General features: G+C 44.9%; 1 protein-coding gene and 1 pseudogene across 1 annotated transcript in view; both read left to right on the top strand.

The window, feature by feature from the left end:
- Positions 1 to 553: 553 nt before the first annotated feature.
- Positions 554 to 8,645, top strand: LOC140460326 (uncharacterized; annotated as a pseudogene).
- Positions 8,646 to 11,096: 2,451 nt separating this feature from the next.
- The window catches only part of LOC140460328 (uncharacterized), a 53,566-nt gene continuing 40,551 nt past the window's right edge, over positions 11,097 to 24,111 (top strand). Inside the window, 2 exon segments of the mRNA XM_072554802.1 lie at positions 11,097 to 11,204; positions 17,254 to 18,771. Of these exon segments, the coding sequence (XP_072410903.1) occupies positions 17,662 to 18,771 (1,110 nt within the window). The 5' untranslated portion in view covers positions 11,097 to 11,204; positions 17,254 to 17,661.

The following is a 24,111-nucleotide window of genomic DNA, read 5'->3' as shown; positions in this document are numbered from 1 at the left end:
TCTGATTAGGTCACTGGACAGGGTCAGAAGGGTGTGAGTGTGAATCACACAGGTAAAGGGGATCGGAGATTGGGAGGCAGGGGGAGCAGCTAACTGGCTGAGTGGTGGAGGGGGCGTTGGGGGTAAGGGCTGAATATTGACAGGTGATTGTCGTCTTTCTATGAAGTTAGCAGCAGGAGGCCAGATGGCATTGGTGTCTGTCTGGCACCAGGTTCAGGAACCGACGTGCTCAGGACAGGAGAAGTGGGAAAGGGAGGCTGCAGTGGGTGTGGTCCACAAATCTCAGGAGGGGCAGAGCCTCTGCTGAGGGCGCATGAGAAGTCAGAAGCTAAAAAGATGAAGCACAACATCAAAGCTCTGGGTGGCATGGTGGCTCAGTGGTCAGTACTGCTGCCTCACAGTGCTGGGTATGATTCCAGCCTCCGGTGACTTTGGCACATTGTCCCCCTTGTGTCTGCGTGGGTTCCTCCCACAGTCCAAAGATTTGCAGTTTAGGGTGGATCAGCTATGCTGAAGTGTCCAAGGATATGCATTTTCAGGTGCATAAGCCATGGGGAACTGCAGGGTTGTATGGTAAGTGGGTTGGTCTGGTGGGATGCTATTTGGAAGGTCAGTGTGAGGTAAATGGGCTGAATGGCCTGCAGTGATTCTACTGCTTTAGCCATTTGTATCTTGAGAAATGATTACTGTGGTCCTGGGGAAGGTGGGATTTGTAGTGTCACTGCCCTCTGTCCGTTCTCTTTCTGTCCCCCTGTCCATTTTCTCTCTCTTGACACTGACCCTCAGCTCCTCCCCCCTCAACCATTCTCTTTCCCCACCACCTATTATTTCTCGTGCCTCCATCCCTCTTTGATCGCTGTATCAAGCCCTTGTAAGAAGAGAGAGACAGATGGTGATGACTCTACCTGGGAGATGGGGGTGCACGAGAAATGGCTGATCTTTAACATTGAGAATAGCTATTCAGAAACAACATTAAAGCATGTTCAATTCTATTTTTTAAAAAAGCTGCAGGCATCTTTCTGAAACTTGCGTTGAAATATGTGCAGTTTGGCCACAGTTGAGGACAGGCTGTAAGGGGTGAGTTGCCTATTCTAATATTGTCAAATTGGTTCTATGTAGAAATAGAGTCATGGAGCATGGAATGAAACAGTTTGGTCTGTGCCGACCAGATATCCTAAATTATTCTGTTCCTATTTGCCAACACTTGGCCCAAACCCCTTTAAACCTTCCGATTCGTACACCCATCCAGATGCCTTTTAAAAGTTGTAATTGTACCAGCCTCCACTCCGGCAGCTCATTCAATACATTTACCATCCTCAGCCTGAAATAAGTTACCCCTTAGGTCCGTTTTAAACCTTTCCCCACTCACCCTAAACTAATGTCCTCTCGTTCTGGCATTTCTTGAGGCATATTAAATGTCACCCGTTTTTTCTAATCCTTTGGTGCCTCATCTTTCCCCACTCAACCTAAACCTATGCCCTCCAGTTTGTGGCTCCCCTAACCGAGGGAAAAGGAATGCAAATTTGTGCAGTCAGCCAAAATGCAAAAGGAATACAGTGTCGAGCCGTGGGGGGTAGGGGGAAGGAAATTGTGGTTCAACTTTTTTTTTCCTCCGATTGGCATTTGGAGACTTCAAATCTATCCGGAACGTTAAGCATTTCTGAAGTGCATAATGCGCATGCCCCTCGGTGTCAGCAAGAACAGCGCATGTCCGCTGGTGTCAGCAAAAGACTGTGCATGCTCCTGATTGTACGCACAAACGACTCATGACCTACTTTTGTTGGACCAATAGGGAACTCGGGAGGACCGGAAGGAATCTTGTCCTCCTGCCGATCAGAGCACCGCTATTGTCTGAATGCGGAAGTTGAACAATGAGCTTCTGAAGCAGCACCTGCTGCTGTTCCTGTTTCTCTAAATGAAAATTGAGCTTTATCCCAAACTGCAACTTTCTTCCTCTGTCCAACAACTGTGAGTACGGCACTCTCTTTTCTCGCCATCTGTTCCACTTTTTTTTCATTCTGGCGTTCAATTGTTGACTTGCAACAACTGAAAGGAAAGGGAGTGAATTCAGGGTGGGGACAGAGTGTAGAAATATTGGTCGACAGTGTGGTGCTGGAAAAGCATAGCAGGTCAGGCAGCATCCGAGGAGCAGGAAAATCGACGTTTCGGGCAAAAGTCCTTCATCAGGAATTTTCCTGCTCCTCGGATGCTGCCTGACCTGCGTGCTTTTCCAGCACCACACTCTCGACTTTAATCTCCGGCATCTGCAGTACTCACTTGTCTAGAAATGTTGGTCCAGATCTGTGTCTCAATTGGCAAACACATGACAAATGCATGACTGCAATGTGATAATATGCTGTGGGAAAACAAAAGCAGAAAGGAGGTGCATTGTTTTAATGGTGATATGTTGGGATATGGAGAAAGTGAGGAGTGCAGATGCTGGAGATCAGAGTTGACAAGTGTGGCCCTGGAAAAGAACAGCGGGTCAGACAGCATCCAAGGACCAGGAGAGTCGACGTTTTGGACACGAGCCGTTCATCGGGAATGTTATGTGGATGTACAAAGAGGTTTCAGTGTCTTTCTACACCAGTCAATACCCGTTGTCAGACAGGTGCACTCAGCAGTCAGCAGGGCAAGTGGTGTATTAGCAAAAGGAATTGAGTTCAGAAGTGGTGGGGGGGGGGGGGGGGGGCTTCCTGTGGTTAGGGGGTCATTGAATATATTCAAGGCTGTGTTCATCTGATTTGGAACAACAATGAAATGGATGGTTATGAGGGAACAGAAAAAATGGTTTTAAGAACAGTTACAGAATCGTACAGCATAGAAACAGATACTTGATTTCATGCTGACTATATTAATAAAGTAAACTAGTCCTACCTTGGTTGGCCTATATATCTCTGAACCTTTCCTATTCATAAGAGCAGAAATTAAGCCATTCAGCCCACTGGGTCTGCCCATGCCATTCAATCATGGCTGAGAAGTGTCTCAGCCCCATTCTCCTGTTTTCTCCCTGTAACTCTCGATTCCCTTGATACTCAAGAACTGTTTCTGTCTCAGTGTTAAATATCCTCAGTTACCTGGCCTCCAAGCCTTCTGTGGCAATGAATTCCATCAGTTCACCACTCTCTGGCTAAAGAAATTTCTCCTAATCTCCGTTCTGAAAGGTCTTCCCTTTACTCTAAGGCTCTGCCCTCAGCTGCTTGTCTCTCCTTCCAATGGAAACATCTTCCCAACATCAACTCTGTCCAGGCCATTGAGTATTCTGTTTGTTTCAATTAGATTCCCCTGAATGTGGCCCTGTTAATCAGCATGAACCCAGACCCTTCAGGATGAGGTACAGCAGGGATTAGGTTCAACAAAGTGAGAATGGAGGGAGTGTGTGGGATGGAGATTTTGAGCTTCCAGGGAATAAGAATTACAGAGAGTTTGCTATAAATTAGAATTGATTGGAGGGGCAATGGGCCAGGGAGTGGCAGATGGAGATTAATTTAGGGAAATGTGATGTTTGCATTTCGGTAAGGCAATCCAGGCAGGACAGTTAAGGGAGTGTTTCAGAACAAAGAAACCTTGGAGTGCAGGTTCATTGTTCGTTGAAAGTGCAGTCTCAGGTAGCCAGAATAGTGAAGAAGGCATTTTGTATGCTTTCCTTTATTAGTCAGAGCATTGAGTATTGGAGTTGGGAGGTCATGTTGTGGCTGTACAGGACATTGGTGAGGCCATTTTTAAAATACTGCATTCAATTCTGGTCTTCCTGCTACAGGAGAGATGGTGTGAAACTTTGAAAGGGGTCAGAAAAGACTTGAAAGGCTGTTGCCAGAGTTGGACGGTTTGATGTACAGAGAGAGGCTGAATCGGTCAGGGATATTTTCCTGGAGCATCAGACGCTCCGGGATGACCTTATAAATATTTATAAGGGGCATGGATAGGGTGAATGCAAAAGTAGAGAGCATATGTTTGAGGTGAGAGGGGAATGATTTAAAAGGGACATGAAGGGCAACTTGTTTCCTGCAGAAGATAGTGCATGTATTGAATGAGCTGTCATAGGAAGGGGTGGAGCCTGATACAATTACAGCATTTAAAAGGCATCTGGATGGGTACAAGAATAGGAAGGGTTTAGAGGGATTTGGGCCAAATGCTGGTAAATGGGACTAGATTAAGTTGGGATATCTGGGCAACACATATGAGTTGGACTGAAGGGTCTGTTTCTGTGCTGTATGACTCTCTGGGTCTTTGGTGAAACCAGAAGTCTCATTGTGAAGACTGGACTTTCAGAGCAGCCTTCAAAGATGTTTTGTCCTTACTGGGAGAAGAAGAAGTTACAATGAAATCTTTCATTTATGAGACAGCACCTGAGTGAGTGAGTGCATCTGAGATTTTGGTGGAAAGTGGGATTTCATGCACTGTGGGGATGAAACCCTACCCTATCCAGTCATTTCTGCTGGTGGGTGAGACCACTCCTCAAGATTAGTTGGAGTAGATTTAGGATAGAGATGAGGAAGAGCTGCTTTTCCCAGAGAATAGTGAATCTATGTAATTCTCTGCCCAGGGAAGCAGTAGAGGCAGCTTAATTAAGTATATTCAGGACACAGTTAGATGGGTTTTTGCATGGTAAAGGTATTAAGGGTAGTTGGGACAATGCAAGGAGGAGAAGCTGAGACAATGGAGAGATCAGTCATGATCTAAATGAATGGCAAAGCAGACTCGATGGGCCAAATGACCTACTCCTGCTTCTATTAGTATGAAACTCTAACCATGCATTTCCCATGGCTAACCCACCTAACCTGCACATCTCTGGACACTATGGGCAATTTAGCATGGCCAATCCGAATCAAGGCCAGTGAGCAATACAGTGCTGTGAAAAATGAATATCCGAGAACAACAGAAAGATATGGAGAGTAAATGTACCAGCAATCAAAACTGGATTCGAAAGATCATAAAAATTGAAACTAAAAATGGTATGTCTGAATGTGTGCTGCATTGCAGCAAAAGCGAATGAATTGACTGCACACATTAAAGGGAATAATTAAAATATGGGACTCCTTACAGAAATATGGCTCCAAGATGACAAGGATTGGATCCTCAATATTGAGGAGGTGATCAAATGGAAAGCAAGATAAAGGTAGAGGATTAGCACAGGTAATCAAAGCACTGATCACAGGGTAATCTGGTGTCAGCTCTGATTTCAGGTCCTGATTTCTCACCCCTTCTGGATTTCTGCTGATGCTTTGACCCCCTTTTTTTTTAACACCTTCCGGAACAAGAAGTCAATCCAGACCCACAATCTCCCAGCCTGTTAATCGTCCAGACACCGAGTGTAGTCATAGCAGGGAATAAAATAAGAAATGTGAACCAAAATTAGAAATAAGTAGGTGCTTGTGCTTAATATTGTTCAATAGGAAGGAAACCAGAAATACTATTCTCCCAGGATTTCTACAGTGCCTTATTTGAGGAATTCTCTCACCCTTACATCGAGCTATTAGTACCCACTATGATTTACAACAATATTTTTACCAACAGAAAAAAAGTATCTGTTCTCAAATTGACATAGAGATATACAGCATGGAAACTGACTTTTTCTCTCTCTCTCATGCACACACATGCACAAGTCCTTGGGGGTGAATTTGTGTTTGCAGAAGGATATTTGCATATGCATTCTATTTTCCTCAGAAAATGCACAATCTGCAGGCAGTTAATACATGTAATATTTTGTAAATTCCACATTGGAAATAGAACCAGTCTGACTCTAGACTGGGATACAGACAGATTCTGACCTCACACCTTTAATGCATTGTTTGAGCTGAGGTGTCTCCTTTTGTTATAAAGCCTTAAAGTTATCCTGAGAAGGTGCCTTACACGAAGTTCTGGGATTTACATATTAATGATGTCTGCAATCCATTGTAAAACATGAAAGACTTAACGATCCCGGTTTGTTCAATATATCATTTCAATGCCAGGACACTAATGCTTTTCCAGAAATTGTGTCTTATGATCTTACACTCCACAACCACCTGATGAAGGAGCAACGCTCCAAATGCTAGTGCTTCCAAATAAACCCGTTGGATGAGAACCTGGTGTTGTGTGATTTTTAACTTTGTCCAGGTAAGGTGGGATTGGCCAGGCCAAATTACCTATAGTGCCCAGGGATGTGCAAGTTCGGGTGGATTGGCGGTGCTAAATTACCCACAGTGCCCAGGGATGTGCAGGTTAGATGTATTAGTCAAGGGGTAAATGTAGAGCAATAGGAGTAGGAGAATGGGTGTGGTGAGGTTGCCATTCGGAGGTTGGTGTGGACTTGTTAGAACAGTGAGGGTTCTGTGAAGAGAAGGGATTTTTGTTAACTGTTCAGGAAGTGGGGGGAGGGGGGAAGCAGTGGGTGGAGTGCGGGGGTGGGGGGGGACGTTTGTTCACTTGTAGCAACTGGAGTGAACCCAGGTAGGGAGCAGACTCTGCAAACTCAGATATGTCTTAATTACCTGGGTAAGAAGGGTTGGAAGGATAGGGTGTTGCTGTTTTCCCTAGTGTGTCAGAATGTGAGGGGTAACCTGATAGACTTATTTAAAATCATGAGGGGCATGGATTGGATAAATAGACGAGGTCTTTTCCTTGGGATGGGGAGTCCAGAACTTGAGGGTAATAGATTTAAGGTGAGGGCAGGGGGAGGGAGACTGCAAAGAGACCTAAGGGGCAACATTTTCACGCAGAGGATGGTGCATGTATGGAATGAGCTGCCAAAGGAAGTGGTGAAGGCTGGTACAATGACAACATTTAAAAGTCATCAGCCTGAGTGTATGAAAAGGAAGGGTTCAAAGGGATACGGACAATGTGCTGGCAAATGAGACGAGATTAATTTTGGATATCTGGTTGGGCACAGAAGAATTTGACTGAAGTGTCTGTTTCTGTGCTGTACGTCTCAATGACTTTGGCTTTCCACAAATGTTTGTCATGTCTGTATGTTCAGTTTCTCTCTGGTGGCGGTGTCAATGCCTTGATAGCTCATTTTGCTTTCTCACCCCCCCTCCTCCTGGGAATGTTAACCATTTTGTCTGGTGGTTCTTCAAGAACCTGCATTGCAGGTTCACCCTGAATTGACATTTTTTGGCTTTCCAAAATCAGACCTGCTCAGTCTCAGCAATATCCCAGTGTTGTGAAAGATATTAAATTTCAGGTGGAGTTATCCAAAACTCAGATGTCAGTCTTGATGTTTTTGCTTTTCTGCCCCTATAAGATCCTGAATCAACACCTTCAGGAGAATGAGTTAGAGCGGAGGGTGGGAGAGAGTGAGTGTGGGATAGTGCTTTCAATTTTGTGGAATAATAGCACAAACAAATTGCTTGTTCTGAATTTTTATTCTGGACTGACAGTAATGAATTTTGTAATCTCTTTTTAGAGTATTTGAAGATCTGAAGATGGAAATTTCAAAATGAACAGATGAAGGCCTTATGCCCAAAATGTTGACTCTCCTGCTCCTCGGATGCTGCCTGACCTGCTGTGCTTTTCCAGTGTCGCACTTTTCGATACTAACTCTGCAGCGTCTGCAGTCCTCACTTTGACGTCAATGTCTGACAGTCACTCAATCCATCGGGACTGCAACAATTTTTGACTGATTACGTGAGAAGGAGCAAAGCTTTTTGGTTCCTGTTTCAGTCCGTTTTCAGCATCAGTGGGACTGGATGAGAGACCCTACTGTTGGAGTGCACTGAGTGTGGAGCCTGAAACAGTTTTCAGGCCTGGGAAGAGGAATTCACGGAGGGGAGGAGCTCTACACGTGTGGTGTGCGGCTGAAGCTTCGGCCGTGGAGAACCCCAAAGAATCCTGCCCCATGGAGAAACCGTGGAAGTGTGGTGACTGTGGGAAAGACTTCCGTTTCCCATCTGCTCTGGAGATTCATCGTCACAGTCACACCGGGGAGAGGCCATTCCCCTGCACAGTGTGGGAAGGCCTTCAGCAATTCCTCCGACCTGTTGAGGCACCAGCGGGTCCACACCAGGGAGCGGCCCTTCAGCTGCCCCAAGTGTGGGAAGGCCTTCAGGAATTGCTCTGACCTGTTGAGGCACTGGCGGGTCCACACGGGGGAGCGGCCCTTCAGGTGCTCCGCATGTGGGAAGGGCTTTACCCAGGCCTCCACCCTGTTGGCCCACCGACAGGTCCACACTGGGGAGAGGCTGTTCCTCTGCACCGAGTGCGGGAAGGGCTTCAGCAATTCCTTTGCCCTGCTGACCCACCAGCGGGTCCACACGGGGGAGAGGCCATTCCCCTGCACAGAGTGCAGGAAGGCCTTCAACAGTTCCTCCGACAGGCTGAAGCACCAGCGGGTCCACACTAGGGAGAGGCCCTTCAGCTGCCCAGAGTGTGAGAAGGGCTTTACCCAGGCCTCTGACCTGCTGAGGCACCAGCGGGTCCACACAGGGGAGAGGCCGTTCACCTGCTATCAGTGCGGGAAGAGTTTTAACCGCTCCTCCCACCTGCGGGGACACCAGAGAGTTCACATGCCATCGCAGGGTGTTGAAGGCAGCGACGGCTGAGTGCCTTTATCGACTGGACTATCAACCCAGTTCCAGGAGTTGCCAAGGCAGATGGCGGAATTGGAATTCGGTTAAAAATCTGGAGTTCAGAATCTAACAACGAAACAATTGTCAGGGAGGGGAGGGGAGGGGAGGGGGAACTCCCATCTGATTCACTCACCACCTTTTTAGGGAAGGAAATTGCTGTTGTGGGAACAGATTCATTCACTCGTCGCAGTGCATCCTTTACACGGGCTGGCCTACACGTGACTCCAGACCCACAGCAGCCTGGTTGACTATTCTGCACTCCTTTTCCCCCCACCCCAACTCCAGCCGATGAGGGGGGAGAAACCTACTTGGAGACAAGGTATGGGTTTAAATTGGTGCATGAGGCAATACTTCTTCTAGTTTATGGCTATACCAAGGATCCAATTCCAAAAGGACAACTCTGTGCTGACAAATAGTAAAGAACGTGGGGGTGAAGGGGCGTGGGGAGAAATGTGTGTGCTTTGACCTTGAGCTGTTTCTAAAAAATAAGATACTTTTTCTACACCTTTTTGCTGGGGGGATCTGAAGTTATAACAAAGTTGGGTCGCAATAAAGGTTACCTGAACTTACCGCCAGGCTCAGACTCTTACTGAAAGCTTTGAGCTCCAAGAGGTTTTTGTTTTAAAGATGCTCATTTCTTGCAGCCTCCTGCGCGAAGTTTCCAATGTCATGTATCAGGTGGAGCAGTGAATAAGTAGCTAGTATCATTAAAAATTGTAATTTTTTTAGGAATGCAGGTACTGTGTTGTTTTATCAGCATTGTAAAGTTTCCTGCAAATGCAAATTCATCCCATGGACCTGTATGTATGTGTGTGCATGAGAGTAGTGTGAGTGTGTTTTTGCATGTGTGTATGATGGAGTATGAGCCTGAGAGGGTGTGTGCAATGGTGGGTTTGTGAGTGTCTGAGAGAGGGTCTGCGTAAGTGTGAGAGAGTGTAAGGTGTGGCGTCACCCAAGGTTATCCTCATGGGTTCTGAACTTGGCCATCAACCTCTGCTCAGTTTGGAAACAGTTAAGCAGTGACACAACACACATCAGGGAGGACAGAGTGGCACTTGTCTCACAGAAGGTGGGAGGCTCTGGATGCTATCATCCAGGGTAAACACACTCTGGAGGACCTTCGGCTCAGATAGATTCAGCTGGAAGCCAGGCTGCAGACACGGTGTTGGTGGGTGGGGGGAATCTTAACCGGACACTTTATTCTGGGAGACAGTCATTCCCCTCAGGACAGCCTTCTGATTGGCTCAGGGATTGTCTCCATTCTCTGCAGTTGCCAGCTGGAGGCCAGATGACATTGGTGTCTGCCTGGTGCCAGGATTCAGGAACCGATAAGAAGAGGGAGAGAGAATGGATGGTGATGACTCTACCTGAGAAATGGCATATTTTTAAAATTAAGAATAGCTAAAATGATATATTCAGAAACATTATTAAAGCATGTTCAATTTTATAAAAAAGCTGCAGACATCTTTTGAAACTTGCATTGAAATATGTGCAGTTAGGCCACAGCTGAGGACAGGCTGTAATGGGTGAATGGCCTATTCCTAGTCTTGTGAAATTGGCTCAGACTATGTCAAAAAAGAATCATAGAATTTTAGAGCACAGAAACAAAGCCTTCGGTCCCGACCAACCAGATATCCTAAATTAACCTAGTCTCATTTGCCAGCACTTTGCCCATACCCCTGTAAACCTTCCTGTTCATGTCCCCATCCAGATACCATCCAAAAGTTGTAATTGTACCACTTCCTCTGGCAGCTCATTCAATTTATGCACCACCCTCTGCGTGAAACAAGTTGCCCCATAGGTCGCTTTTAAGTTTTCCCCCCTCACCCTAAACTACTTCTACTTCTAGACCTCCCCACCCCAGGGGAAATACCTTGTCTATTTACATTATCTATGCCCCTCATGATTTATAAACCTCTACCCCCTCAGCCTCCAATACTCCAGGGAAAACAGCTCCAGCCTTATCAGCCTCTCCCTGTAGCTCCAAACCTAACAACATCCTTATAAGTCGTTTCTCAACCCTTTCAAGTTTCACAACATTCTTCCCACTGAGTGATCAATAGGCTATGAACAATCTATTTTTGTTGGGGTGGAAGAGAGGACATTTCTTAAGGCCAATTAACTTTCACACTTTTTTTCTTTCTAATCCGAGGTCACTCAAATCTTTCCCCACTTACCCTAAACCTTCTCGTTTAGGACCCCCAACCCTGGGGAAAAGATATACAAAAGTTGAGCAGCCAAACAAATGCAAAAGGGCTAAGAGGTCGAGCCATAGATGGGGAAAAGAAAGTGGCTCCAGCCTTTTTTTCTCCTCTTGGCATGTGGACACTTCAAATCTGTCAGTCATACCACCTTCCAGGATCTCCAGCGTCTCTGTGGCAGCGAGCACTGCGCATGCTCCTGGGAGTCAGCAAAAAAACGACACCAGCTGCTCGGTGTCCGCGCACACGGCTCGCGCCCTTCTTTTGATGGACCAATGGGAAGCACTGGAGGACCGGAAGGAGACTGATCCTCCTGCCAATCAGAGCGCCCCTATTGTCTGAATGCGGAAGTTGGAACATGAGCTTCGGAAGTTGCTGTTGTTGCTCCTCTCTCTCTCTGAATAAAGATTGAACTTCACCCTAGATTGCAACCTCCTTCCTCTGTCCAACATCTGTGAGTACGGCACTCTCTTTCTCACCCTATTTTCAATTTCGTTTCTAAATTCTGAGCTTCAGTTGTTGACTTGCAGCTAATGAAAGGAAATGGGGGTTGGGGGAACAGACTCTGCAAACGTTGGTTCAGATCTGTGGCTCCATTGGCAAACGCATTACCACAATGTGATGATTTTACCTTTGCCGTGGAAGAAAATGCAGAAAAAAAGCGCATTGTTTAAATGGTGATATATTGGGATGTGGACAAAGTGAGGGCTGCACATGCTGGAGATTAGAATCGAAAAGTGTGGTGCTGGAAAAGCACAGCAGGTCAGGCAGCATCCGAGGACCAGGATTGTTGGTGATTTGGACACGAGCCCTTCGTCAGGAACGATGTGTGGATGTACAAAGGGGCCTCAACATCCTTCCACACCAGTCACTGCCAGTTGTCAGACCGGTGTAGCAAGCAATCAGCAAGGCAAGTGGTATATTAGCAAGAGTTCAGAAGTTGGGATGGCTTTCTGCGATCAGGCAGCCATTGAATATATTCAAGCCTGAGTTCATCTGATTTCTGAACAACAAAAAAGTGGATGGTGATGGGGGAAGGCAAAAATAATGTTTTTAAGACCAGTACAGAACAGTTACAGAGTCATACAGCTCAGAAACAGACACTTCAGTCCAACTAGTCCATGCTGAATATATTCACAAACTAAACTAGTCCCATGTAGTTTAGCCCATATCCCTCTGAACCTTTCCTACTCATGTACTTATCCAAATGTCTTTTAAATGTTATTACTGTACCTATATCCACCACTTCCTTAGGACATTGATTCCACACACAAACCACTCTCTTTCAAAAAAAGGTGTTCCTCATGTCTTTTTAAAATCTTCCTCCTCTCTCCTTAAAAATTTGCTCCCTAATCTTGAAACCCCCATCTGAAGGAAACAGCACCAGTCACTCACCTCATTAACACCCCTCTTGGTTTTATAAACTTCTCAACTTCCTGTGCTCCTGTGAAAAAAGTCCCAGCCTATCCACTTAGATGTAGGTATATTCATATCCAGTTATGATCTGTTCAGTGCTGGTGCATGCTCAAAAGACCAAATGGCCTCCTACTGCTCCCAATTCTCTCACACTGTGTCCAAGACAGCAAGAGACCATAAAACATAGGAGCAGAAATTAGACCATTCAGCCCATCAGGTCTGCTCATAGCACACAACCGTAATTGATAAGTTTCTCAACCTCATTCTCCCACTTCCTTCCCGTAACCCTTGATACTCAAGAACCTATCTATCTCGGTCTTAAATACCCTCAGTGACCTAGCCTCCACAGCCTCATGTTGCAATAAATTCCACGGATTCACCACTCTCTGGCTGAAAAGTTTCTCCTTATCTCCCTTCTAAAAAGTCTTCCCTTTTCTAGTCTCTTTCAGGTCCTGGTCTCGCCTACCAATGGAAACAGCTTCCCAATGCCCACTTTGTTTAGGCCTTTCAATGTTCTGTATGTTTCAATAATATCTCCCCTGAATGAAAGTGTGGGCCTGTGTTATGGACTAAGCCAGACCACTCAAAACATTCTTGAGCAGGCAGCCCCAGACCATAACTTTGCAATTTGATTTGGTAAGTGTACAGTGAAAATTACCTGGAGTAAGTTAGCTTGGTTGACTACTAGATTTTAAAACAGACAAAACTTTATTCACAAAATTACACAATGAAACACAAAGATCAGAATAAAGAACCCCTACAGAACTCAACCTTGCCGACTATATTTGGTTATGCTGTTCTGAATATGCACAATAGTCCCAATAAGCCAACTCCCTTTGAAAACCAGTATAAATGGAACACATGCTTATAGGTTGAAGTTGAGAGGCGGAAAAGAGAGAGAGTTTCCACATAGCTCCCTGTTGAACTTCCAACCAGTTCAATACTGAACTAAAACTGCTCAGCTCACTCCTCTTTCTTTATACAGGTCACTTCTAAAACTTGACCAATTTGGCCTGAAGTCACACCTGTTTACATATAAACAAAAGGCCTTTCAAAATCCGTTTCATCTCTGTTCAAACCAGACTGATCAGAACCTGGCCGGTTTATTACCTCTCTGAAAAAAAGTCATGGACAGAGTCTCCTTGAGCCAGAGAAAGGTTTTTAGTCAAAAAAGGAATTAGCTTTGTGACACCTGCTAATCAGCATGAACCAGACCCTTCAGGGTGAGGTACAGCAGGGATTAGGTTCAGTAAAGTGAGAACGGAGGGAGAGTATGTGGGATGGAGATTTTCAGCTTCTAGGGAATAAGAGAGGAAAAAGAGTTTGCTGTAAATTAGAATTGATCGGATGGTCTAATGGACCAAGGAGTGGCAGATGGAGTTTAATTTAGAGAAATGTGAGGTGTTGCATTTTGGTCAAGCAATCCAGGCAGGACTGGCACAGTTAAGGGGAGTGTCACAGAACAGAGAGATCTTGGAGTGCAGGTTCATGAGTCCTTGAAAGTGAGTCTTCGGAGGTCATGGAGTGGCTGTACAGGACATTCGTTAGGCCACTTTTAGAATACTGTGTTCATTTCTGGTCTCCCTGCTACAGGAAAGATATTGTTAAACTTTGAAAGGTTCAGAAAGGATTTTCAAGGCTGTTGCCAGAGTTGGAGTGTTTAAGACACAGGAAGAGGCTAAATACGCCACTGAAAATTTTCTGTGGAGCATTGGAGGTTGAGGGGTGACCTTATAGATGTTTATAAGGGGCAGGATAGGGTGAGTACCCAGGTTAGGGAGTCCAAAACTGGACGGCATATGTTTGTGGTGAGAGGGAATGATTTAAAAGGGACCTGAGGAGCAACATTTTCACAGAGGGTGATGGAGTCTGATACAATTACTACAAAATTTAAAAGGCATCTGGATGGGAATATGAAGTGGAAAGGTTTAAGGGGATATAGGCCAAATGCTGGCAAATGATTTTGGTTAATTTAGGATTCCTTGTTGGCACAGATGAGTTGGATTGAAGGGTCTGTTTCTGTGCTGTATGACTCTCATCATCTTCGGTGAAAGCAGAAGTGTGGTTCTGAAGACTGGACTTTCAGAGCAGTTTTCAAAGATGTTTTGCCTTGTCTGGGAACAGAAGAAGTTGCAAATTAAATCTTTTATTTGTGAGACAGCAACTGAATGAGTGAATACATCTTGGAAAGTGGGAATTCATTGAACTGTGGGGATGAAGCCCTACCCTATCCAGTCATTTCTGCTGGTAGATGAGACTCGGACTCAAGATTAGGGGGAGTAGATTTAGGACAGATGAGGAGGAATTGCTTTTCCTGGAGAGTAGTGAATCTATGGAATTTTCTGCGAAGGAATCAGGAGAGGCAGCTTCATTAAGTATATTCAAGACACAGTTGGATGAGTTTTTGCAATGGTAGAGGAATTAAGGGTAGTTGGGACAATGGAGGTAGGAGTAGCTGAGACGATGGATAGGTCAGCCATGAGCTTAATGAATGGCAGAGCAGGCTCGATGAGCCAATAGCCTACTCCTGCTTCTATTACTATGGAACTATAATCCTGCATTTCCCATGGCTAACCCACCAAACCTGCACATCCCTGGACACTGGGCAATTTAGCATGGCCAATCCAAATCAAGGCCAGTGAGCAATGTTGTGATCTGGAGAATTAACATCAGAGAATGATAGAAAGGGACAAGGAGAGTAAATATACCAGCAATCAAAACTGGATTCTAAAGATCACAAAAATTGAAACAAAAAACGGTGTGTCCGAATGTGTGCTGCATTGTAACAAAAGAGAATTAATTGACTGCACACATTGAAGAGAATAATTATGATCTGTGACTCCTAACGGAGACATGGCTTCAGAATGACAAGGATTGAATCCTGAAAATTGAGGGGGTAGTCAAATGGAAAGCAAGATAATGGGAGAGGTGCTAATGAAAGCACTGATCACAGGGTAATCTGGTGTCAGCTCGGATTTCAGGTCCTGGTTTCTCTGTCCTCTGTTGATTTTCCTGTTCCAACAGAGTAAAATGTGGGTCTGCTCTCAGCTCTGCTGGATTTCTGCTGAAGCTTTGACCCCACCCCTTTTATTCCTTCTGGAACAATAAAACATTCAGTGAATTGAGACCCAACCCACAATCTCCCAGTCTCTCAAACCAATCAGACACAAGAGTGTAGTCATAGCATGGAATCAAACAAGAAAAATGAAACAGTTAAATATATCAGTGCTCGTGCTTAATTAGATTAGATTCCTATAGTATGGAAACAGGCCCTTTCACCCAATAAGTCCACACTGACCCTCTGAAGAGTAACCCACCCAGACCCATTCCCCTACATTTACCCCTATCTAATGCACCTAACATTATGGGCAATTTCGCATGACCAATTCACCTGACCTGCGCAACGTTGGACTGTGGGAGGAAACGGGAGCACTCGGTGGAAACCCACTCAGACCTGGGGAGTATGTGCAAACTCCACACAGAATCAAACCCAGGTCCCTCGTGCTGTGAGGTAGCAGTGCTAACCACTGAGCCACCATGCTGCCCCCAAATGTTTGTTCATTATTTCTGGTTTACTTCCTAGAGCTTTCCCAGGATTCTTATAGCGCCCTACTTGAGGAATACTCTCTCCCTTACATCTAACTATTCTCACCCAGCTATGATTTATAACAATATTTAAACCAATGTAAATAAAGCATCTGTTATCAAATAGACATAGAGATATACAGCACGGAAAGAGACCTTTTCTCTCCCTCATGCATGCATGCACACACGTGACTGACAGGAAGTTCTAGGATTTACATATTATTGTTACCTGCAACCCATTCTAAACGATGAAAGACTTAATCCAGGTCTGTTCAATATATCATTTCAGTGGCAGGACACTGTAATGTTTTTCCATGAATTCTGTGCCTTATGATCTTATTCTCCACAATCACCCGATGAAGGAGCAGCGCTGTTAACACCAGTCCTTCCAAATAAACCTGTTGGGTGTTTGATTTTTAACTTTGTCCAGGTTAGGTTGGATTGGCCAAGCTAAATTACCCGTAGTGCTCAGGGATAGGTGCATTAGTCAGGGCAATAGGGGAATGGGTGTAGGTGGGTTACCCTTCGGGGGGTCGGTATGGACTGCTTGGGCCGAGTGGCCTGCTTCCACACTCTGGGAATTCTCTGAAAGGAAGGGATTACTCTGTTGCAAATTACAGGGCAGCGCAGGCGCAGTGCGCGGAGCTGTTGTCGGTCTTTCCCCGCCCCCTCACCATCTATGACGTCATAACGCGGAAGTGGCCCTGTCCGTTTCAGAGTGAAACTCCCTCCCTCTGGGCAACTCTTCATCCTGGGAGGGAGTGGGGGGAAAATCTGTTCACTTGAAGCAACCGGAGTGATTCCAGGGAGGGGGGCAGACTCTGCAAACTCAGGTATGTGTCTTAATTACCCGGGTGAGGAGGGACGGAGGGATGGGATGGGACTGTTTTCCTTCCCGCGCCAGAGACTTAGGGGTGACCTTCTCGACTTCTAGAAAAGCATGAGGGGCATGAATAGGGTAAATATACAAGGTCTTTTCCTTGGGATGGGGGAGTCCAGAACCGGAAGGTAATAGGTTTAAGGTAGGGGGAAGATTTAAAAGGGACCTAAGGGGCAACTTTTTCATGCAGAATGTGATGTCTGTAAGGAATGAGCTGCCAGAGGAAATGGTGGATGCTGGCATCTGGATGGGTGTTTGAATAGGAAGGGTTCAGAGGGATATGGGCCAAGTACTGACAAATGGGACTAGATTGATTTTGGGTATCTGGTTGGCACGGAAGAGATTGACCGAAGGGTCTGTTTCTGTGCTGTGTATCTCTATGACTCTGGCTTTCTACGAACATATATACAGTTTCTGTCTGGTGTTGGTGTTAATGCTTTGATGTCTCCTTTCCCCCCACTTCCCAGGGATGTTAATGTGAGAACAGAGGGGGGAGAGTGAGATGGTGCTTTCAATTTTGTGGAATAACTAAAGAAAAGAACGTTCCCCCAAAAGTAGAAATGCTTGTTCTGAATTTCTACCCTGGACTGACACTGATGACTTTTGTAATCTCCTTTTACAGAGTATTTGGCGATCTGAGGACGGAAGTTTCAAAATTAACAGATGAAGGGCTTATGCCTGAAATGTCGACTTTCCTGCTCCTCGGATGCTGCCTGACCAGATGTGCTTTTCCAGCACTGCGCTTTTCGGCACTGACTGTCCAGTAACTACAGTCCTCACTTTGTTGTCAATGTCTGACAGTCATTCAATCCATCGAGACTGCAACAATTTTTGACTGTGATTCTGTGAGAAGGAGCAAAGCTTTTTGGTTCCTGTTTGAGTATGTTTTCAGCATCAGTGGGACTGGATAAAAGTCCCTACTGTTGCAGCGCACTGATTGTGGAGCCAGAAACAGTTGTTCAGCCTGAAAAGAGGAATTCACGGTCAGGAGGGGCTCTAAAAGCATTTGTGTACAGCTGAAGCTTCGGCCATGGAAAAACCTGAGGAATCCCACCCCGTGGAGGAATCGTGGAAGTGTGGCGACTGCGGGAAAGGCTTCCGTGCTCCATCTGCCCTGGAGATTCATCGGCGCAGTCACACCGGAGAGAGGCCATTCATTTGCCCCAGGTGTGGGAAGGCCTTCAGCAATTCCTCCGCCCTACTGAGGCACCGATGGGTCCACACGAGGGAGAGGCCCTTCAGCTGCCCCGATTGCGGGAAGGACTTCAGCTATTCTTCTGACCTGAAGACCCACAGGCGGGTCCACACGGGGGTGAGGCCGTTCTCCTGCACTGTGTGTGGGAAGGCCTTCAGCACCTCCTCCACCCTACTGACCCACTGGCGGGTCCACACTGGGGAGAGACCATTCACTTGTTCCGAGTGCAGGAAGGGATTCTCTCAGGTGGGCAAGTTGCGGACACACCAGCGGGTCCACACTGGGGAGAAGCCTTTCAGCTGCCCCGAGTGTGGGAAGGCCTTCAACGATTCCTCTGCCCTTCAGACCCACAAGTGGGTCCACACACAGGAGATGCCTTTCCCCTGCACAGATTGCGGCAAGATCTTCAGCAATTCCTCCACCCTGCTGAAGCACCAGCGGGTCCACACAGGGGAGAGGCCCTTCAGCTGCCCCGAGTGTGGGAAGGGCTTTACCCAGGCGTCGGTCCTGCTGATCCACCAGCGGATCCACATGGGGGAGAAGCCTTTCTGCTGCCCTGAGTGTGGGAAGGGATTCACTCAGATGGGCAACTTGCGCACGCACCAGCGGGTCCACACCGGGGAGAAGCCCTTCATCTGTCCCAAGTGCGGGAATGCCTTCAGCGATTCCTCCACCCTACTGAAGCACCAGCGGGTCCACACTGGGAAGAGGCCATTCCCCTGCCCCGAGTGTGGGAAGGCCTTTAGCAATTCCTCTGACCTGCTGAAGCACCAGCGTGTCCACACGAGGGAAAGGCCCTTCAGCTGTCCCATATGTGGGAAGGCCTTCAGCGATTCCTCCGCCCTGGTGAAACATCGGCGGGTCCACACGGGGGAGAGGCCCTTCAGCTGTCCCGAATGTGGGAAGGGCTTTACCCGGGCAGCCACCCTCCGGAGGCACCAAGGAGTTCACGTGCCATCGCAGGGGGATTGAAGGAGCGACTGTCGAGTGCCATTATGGACTGGGCTATCAACCCAGTTCTGGAACTCCCAGGTTTGAATCCCACCGCAGCAGATAGCGGATTTGGAATTCGGTCAGAAATCTGGAGGTCAGAATCTAACAATGAAACCATCGGGCGGGGTCGGGGGGAAGCCCCATTCTGATTCAGTCACATCCTTTTTAGGGAAGGAAACTGCTGTTGTGGGAAAGGATTCACTCAGTCATCCCAGCTGCATCCTTTACCTGGTCTGGCCTACACGTGACTGAGACCTACAGCAGTGTAGTTGACTCCACCTGTTTCCCCCCACTTCTTTCCCTCCCGGCAGATGGGCAGGGAGTAACTTACTTGGAGACAGGGTATGGGTTGAAATTGCTGAGTGAGGCAATACTTCTTCTGGGTTAAGGCTGTACAAAGGATCCAGTTACAAAGGGACAAGTCAGTGGTGACCAATAGGAAAGAAAGTGGTGTTGGGGGGGTGGTGGCGGAGGGGTGCTTTGACCTTGAACAGTTAAAAATCAGCTACGTTTTCAACACCTTTTTGCTGAGGTGATCTGGAGCTGTAACAAAGTTGGGTCGCAATAAAGGTAACCTGAACTTACTGCTGGGCTCAGACTTTGAAAGCTTTGAGCTCCAACAGGTTTTTGTTTTAAAGCTGCTCATTTCTTTCAGCCTCCTGTACTAAGTTTCCAATGCCATGTATCAGATGGAGCAGTGAATGAGTAGCTGGTATCATTAGAAATTGTAAAGTTTTCAGGAGTGTAGAGTGCGTTGTTTCATTGGCATTGTAAAGTTTACTGGCAGCACCGGGAGATGTGGTCTGTGTTCACGAGATATGATGTGGAGATGCCAGCATTGGACTGGGGTGGATAAAGTTAAAAATCACACAACACCAGGTTATAGTCCAACTGGTTTCTTTGGAAGCACTAACTTTCAGACCGCTGCTCCTTCATCAGGTAGCTGTGGAGCAGGATCATAAGACACATATTTTATAGCAAAAATCACAGTGTCATGCAACTAATAGGATATATTGAACAAACCTAGAGTGCTGTTAAGCCATTCATCTTTTAGAATGGGTTGCAGGTTTTAGTTCGTTAATACGTAAATCCCAGAACTACTTTTAAGTCATGGTCTTGAGATGACTTAAGGTTTTTTTTAAAAAAAGTGATATCTTAGCTCAGACAATGCATTACAGGTGTGAACTTCGAGTCTATCAGTATCCCAATCTTGAATCAGACTGGTTCTATTTCCAAAGTAGGAATTTATAAAATATTACATGGATTGACTGGCTGCAGATTGTGTTTTTTTGAGCAAAATTGAATGTATCTGCAAATATAATTCTGCCAATACAAATTCACCCCATAGAGTTGTGCGTGCATGAGAGAGTGTGATTGTGTGCATGTCAGTTTGTGCATGCGAGTGTGTGTAAGACTGTGTGAACATTTGGTAAAGTGTGAGTGTGATGGAGTATAAGCCAGTGAGTGTGTTCGGGCAGGGGGATGGGGGGGTGTGTACATGTATATGTCTGAGAGAGAGAGAGCGTGTGTATGAGAGAGGTATGAATAAAAGCGAGTGGTTGCGTTTTGCTAAGACAAGGGCAGGACTTGTACAGTTAATGGTAGGGCCCTGGGTCATGTTGTAAAACAGAGACATGGGGGGAGTTAAGGTACATAGTTCTTTGAAAGTTGCATCACTGCTAGACAGGATGGTTAAGAAGGCACTGAGCAGCATTGCCTCCATTGTTCACACCATTGAGTTGGGACATCTTGTTGAGGTTGTACAGAATGTTGGTAAGACCACTTTCCCGGTACTGAGTACAGCTCTGGGTGACCCTGTAAGAGGAAGAATACTATTAGAGAGGGTTTGGTAAAGATTTACCAGGACTGGAGGGTTTCAGTTGCAAGGAGAGGCTGGGACTTTTTTCACTAGAACACAGGAGGTTGAGGGGTGCGCTCATTGAGACTTATAAAATCATGGAGTGGAGATAAGGTGAATAGAAAGGGTCTTCTTAGTGTAGGGGAGCTCAAACTTGGGAGACTTTTTTTTTAAGGTGTAAAGAGAGATGTAAAAGGAACCTGAGGAGCAACGTTTTGACAGGGTGGTTTACATGAGGAATGAACTTGCTGAGGAAGTGGTAGATGCAGGGACAGTTACAACGTTTAAATGACATTTGGATGGGTACATGAAACGAAAGGTTTAGAGGGATATGGGCCAAGTACAGGCAAGTGGGACGAGTTCAGTTTGTGAATCAGTGGATGATTTGGACCAAAGGGTCTGTTTCTGTGCTGTATATCTCTCTGAACCAGAAGTGATCTTATTGAAATCAGTAGAATTCTGAAAGGGGCTTGACAGGATAGATGCAGATAAAATGTACCTTTGTTGGGGAGGGTCACAGAATCCTGACAATGTGAAAGCAGGCTATTCGGCCCATCTATTCCACATTGGCCCTCCATATTGCTACCCATCCATACACACCCCCTTACTCCATATTTTCCATGGCTAATCCACCCTAACCTGCACATCTCTGGGCACTGTGGGTAATTTAGCACTGCCAATCCACCCTAATCTATAATTTACCTTCTCAAGAATGTAATTTAAGTACAAAGCTTTTCTAAGAAAAATGTCAGTCTGACTGGACATTGGGACACAAATAGAATTCACACCTCTGTTCAAAAAGCTCTGCATTTCAATGGCATTTTTGAGAAGGTAATTAAAACCAAATTCTGGGATTAACAAACCAAAGAGAAGCAACCCATTCTAAAAAATGAAAAATTTAATCTAAAATTGTTTAATGTATCACATTTCCATAATACTTGACTCCTTTGACTATAAATTCCGTGATCATGATCTCATTCTCCACAACCATCTGATGAAGGAGCGGTGCTCCAAAAGCTAGTGCTTCCAAATAAACGTGTTGGATTATAACCTGGTGTTGTGTGATTTTTAACTTTTGTCCATGGAAACTCATGAGTTGTGGGACTTGTAACAGTTGTCATTTTGTGATGTGTTCCAAGTGAAATTTATCCTCTGCTCAGGCACAGGTGAACAGTGTGTTCTTTGACTTTGTGGATGACCAGGCTAGCAGTTATTAAATGCTTCTGTTAACCAGCAGAAGCAACCTGTAGATCAGCAATCGTTACTCAATAGTCCTGGTAATCCTGTTGGGTCAACAGAGAGAGAGAGAGAGAGAGGGCGAGGATGTCACATCTAAAGTACATACAGAAAAGTTGTTTTGCTTGTTCAGTCAGTTGAGTTGGTTCTGCACTCAGATGAGAGTAGATACTGCTTTTAATGGATCATAATTAAACACTATGATGGAACACCTTAATTTCAAGGAATGCTGAAAGGGCAAATTGAACTGTAACCTTGAAGAGAGGTGTTCTTCCATTTCTAACCTTGGATAACCCAACTGAGATATTTTTACTGATCGCTCCAGAATCATTTTACTGCTGGATCTTTTCAGGGCAAATAATTTATGGGAGAAAATTTCTATATTGGGAAGGCAGGGAAATTTAAAGAAAAGGCTGTTAAAAGCATTTTAACTGGCCCTACGAGCTCTCATGGGACAGTGCATTTGCCATAAACATTTCAGAGAAATTCTGTCTAACTGTTGGACTGAAAACAGTTTCCCCATTGAATGTTAAACAGCTATTGAGAACATTGCACATTATAAAGTGCGTTCTTGAGGAACGGAGGAGGATTGAATTTGCCAATGTGAAGCACATTTTACAGAGAGAGGAAATTTCTCAGGATTGAGAGGTTGATAGAAGTCAACAATTGTCAAATTATTTCATGAAAAGTACAGCTGGTATGGGGAGATGACTAGGGATCACAGAAGAGGAGTATCTGTAATGAGCACATAGAAACAAACCCTTCAGTCCAGGCCAACCAGATATCCTAAAGTAATCTAGTGATCTATTTGCCAGCATTTGGCCCGTATCCCTCTGATTCCTTCCTTATTCATATCCCCATCCAGATGCATTTTTTTCTTCTTCGGAGAATACTTGGGTGAGAGCCAAGATATTGCTATTGCTCATCCTTTCCACACTGTGCCCAACCTTCCCTTTGTGCTAATTGTAGCTGGAGAAGCCTGAAATCTGAAAAGGATTTCCTGAAAAAAAACACTGATTCGAGGTTGGGCTCAGTGATGGATTTTCTAAAGCTTTGCTGTTGTAGTTTTCAATTTGACAAAAAAAATTTCAGTCATTAATGTCCAAGACAGAGTAGATATTCATTTAAGATATAATTGAGATATATATGTTCTTTACAATGTTTTTCCTTCATTACCAGTGATTGTCTGTCATTTGGTACATTGAGCATCATCTTTTTGTGATTCAACAGATATGATTTGAATTGAATTCTGTAAGATGGTTTTGTATTTTATTTAACTTTGTGTTAAAGGTTTCCTTTTCATGACTTTATTAAAATATCTTAATGTATTATAATGAAGCAGCTAATTTATTCTGAAATTATTTCAATTAGTTGGTCAATTGCCGAATAATAGCTGCATAACTGTTGTAAATATTGACACCCAGGAAAGCTATTTTGTTTAATATATCTTATCAAAACAATAAAATTGTTTTTCATAGGAAATAAAATTTGCAGTCTTTTATTAAATGGTTAAAAGTAACTTTGCACTTAATTGCTCCGTTTGGGATTAAACATTGTGACTTTGATAAAAATACTCTTTCAGAGATTACGGTGAGTGTATTAACAAACAAATGTTGCCATTTGCTCTTGAATTACCTCAAGCTCAATTTGAAATTCTTGAATGAGTTGAATAAGGGGTACACAGTGAATATTTATTGCACTTTGGCAGTGCAGAGAATTTCAGCAATGTATTTGGTTAAACAAGATATGTATCTCTCCTGATAACTTTGTAATTCTTTGATATTTTATTTGTCAGTGCTCGTGCCCAAACATCCTAAAAAAAAATGTTTTGGCATTTGGTGAAGTTGTGAATTTTCAATCTGTTTCACAATTAAATGACACAACCAATCTAAAGATTAAATACATATCACCATCTCTTTGCCGTTGTTATAATAGAAAGTCAACATGTAGAATTGCCAATGAAACATAAACCGTGGCTGCTCTTAATGTGGAAAGACTGAATATCAATTGAAATGATCAGAATTAGTAGACATGATGGCATTGTGCACAAACTGTGAGTAGCGTGAGTTCAGAATTTTTCTGATCACTTAATTCTGACACATGCAGTGATGGCAGCATCATAATCTGTTTTATTTGTTCATGGAATGAGAGGATCACTGGTAAAACCAGTATTTTTCATCATCCCTTAATTTCCCTTG

The sequence above is a fragment of the Chiloscyllium punctatum genome, chromosome 36, assembly GCF_047496795.1.
Source record: "Chiloscyllium punctatum isolate Juve2018m chromosome 36, sChiPun1.3, whole genome shotgun sequence".
In the NCBI taxonomy this organism is placed as follows: domain Eukaryota; kingdom Metazoa; phylum Chordata; class Chondrichthyes; order Orectolobiformes; family Hemiscylliidae; genus Chiloscyllium; species Chiloscyllium punctatum.
The sequence above is the reverse complement of the archived record's forward strand: the minus strand, read 5'-3'. Positions and strand labels throughout refer to the sequence as shown.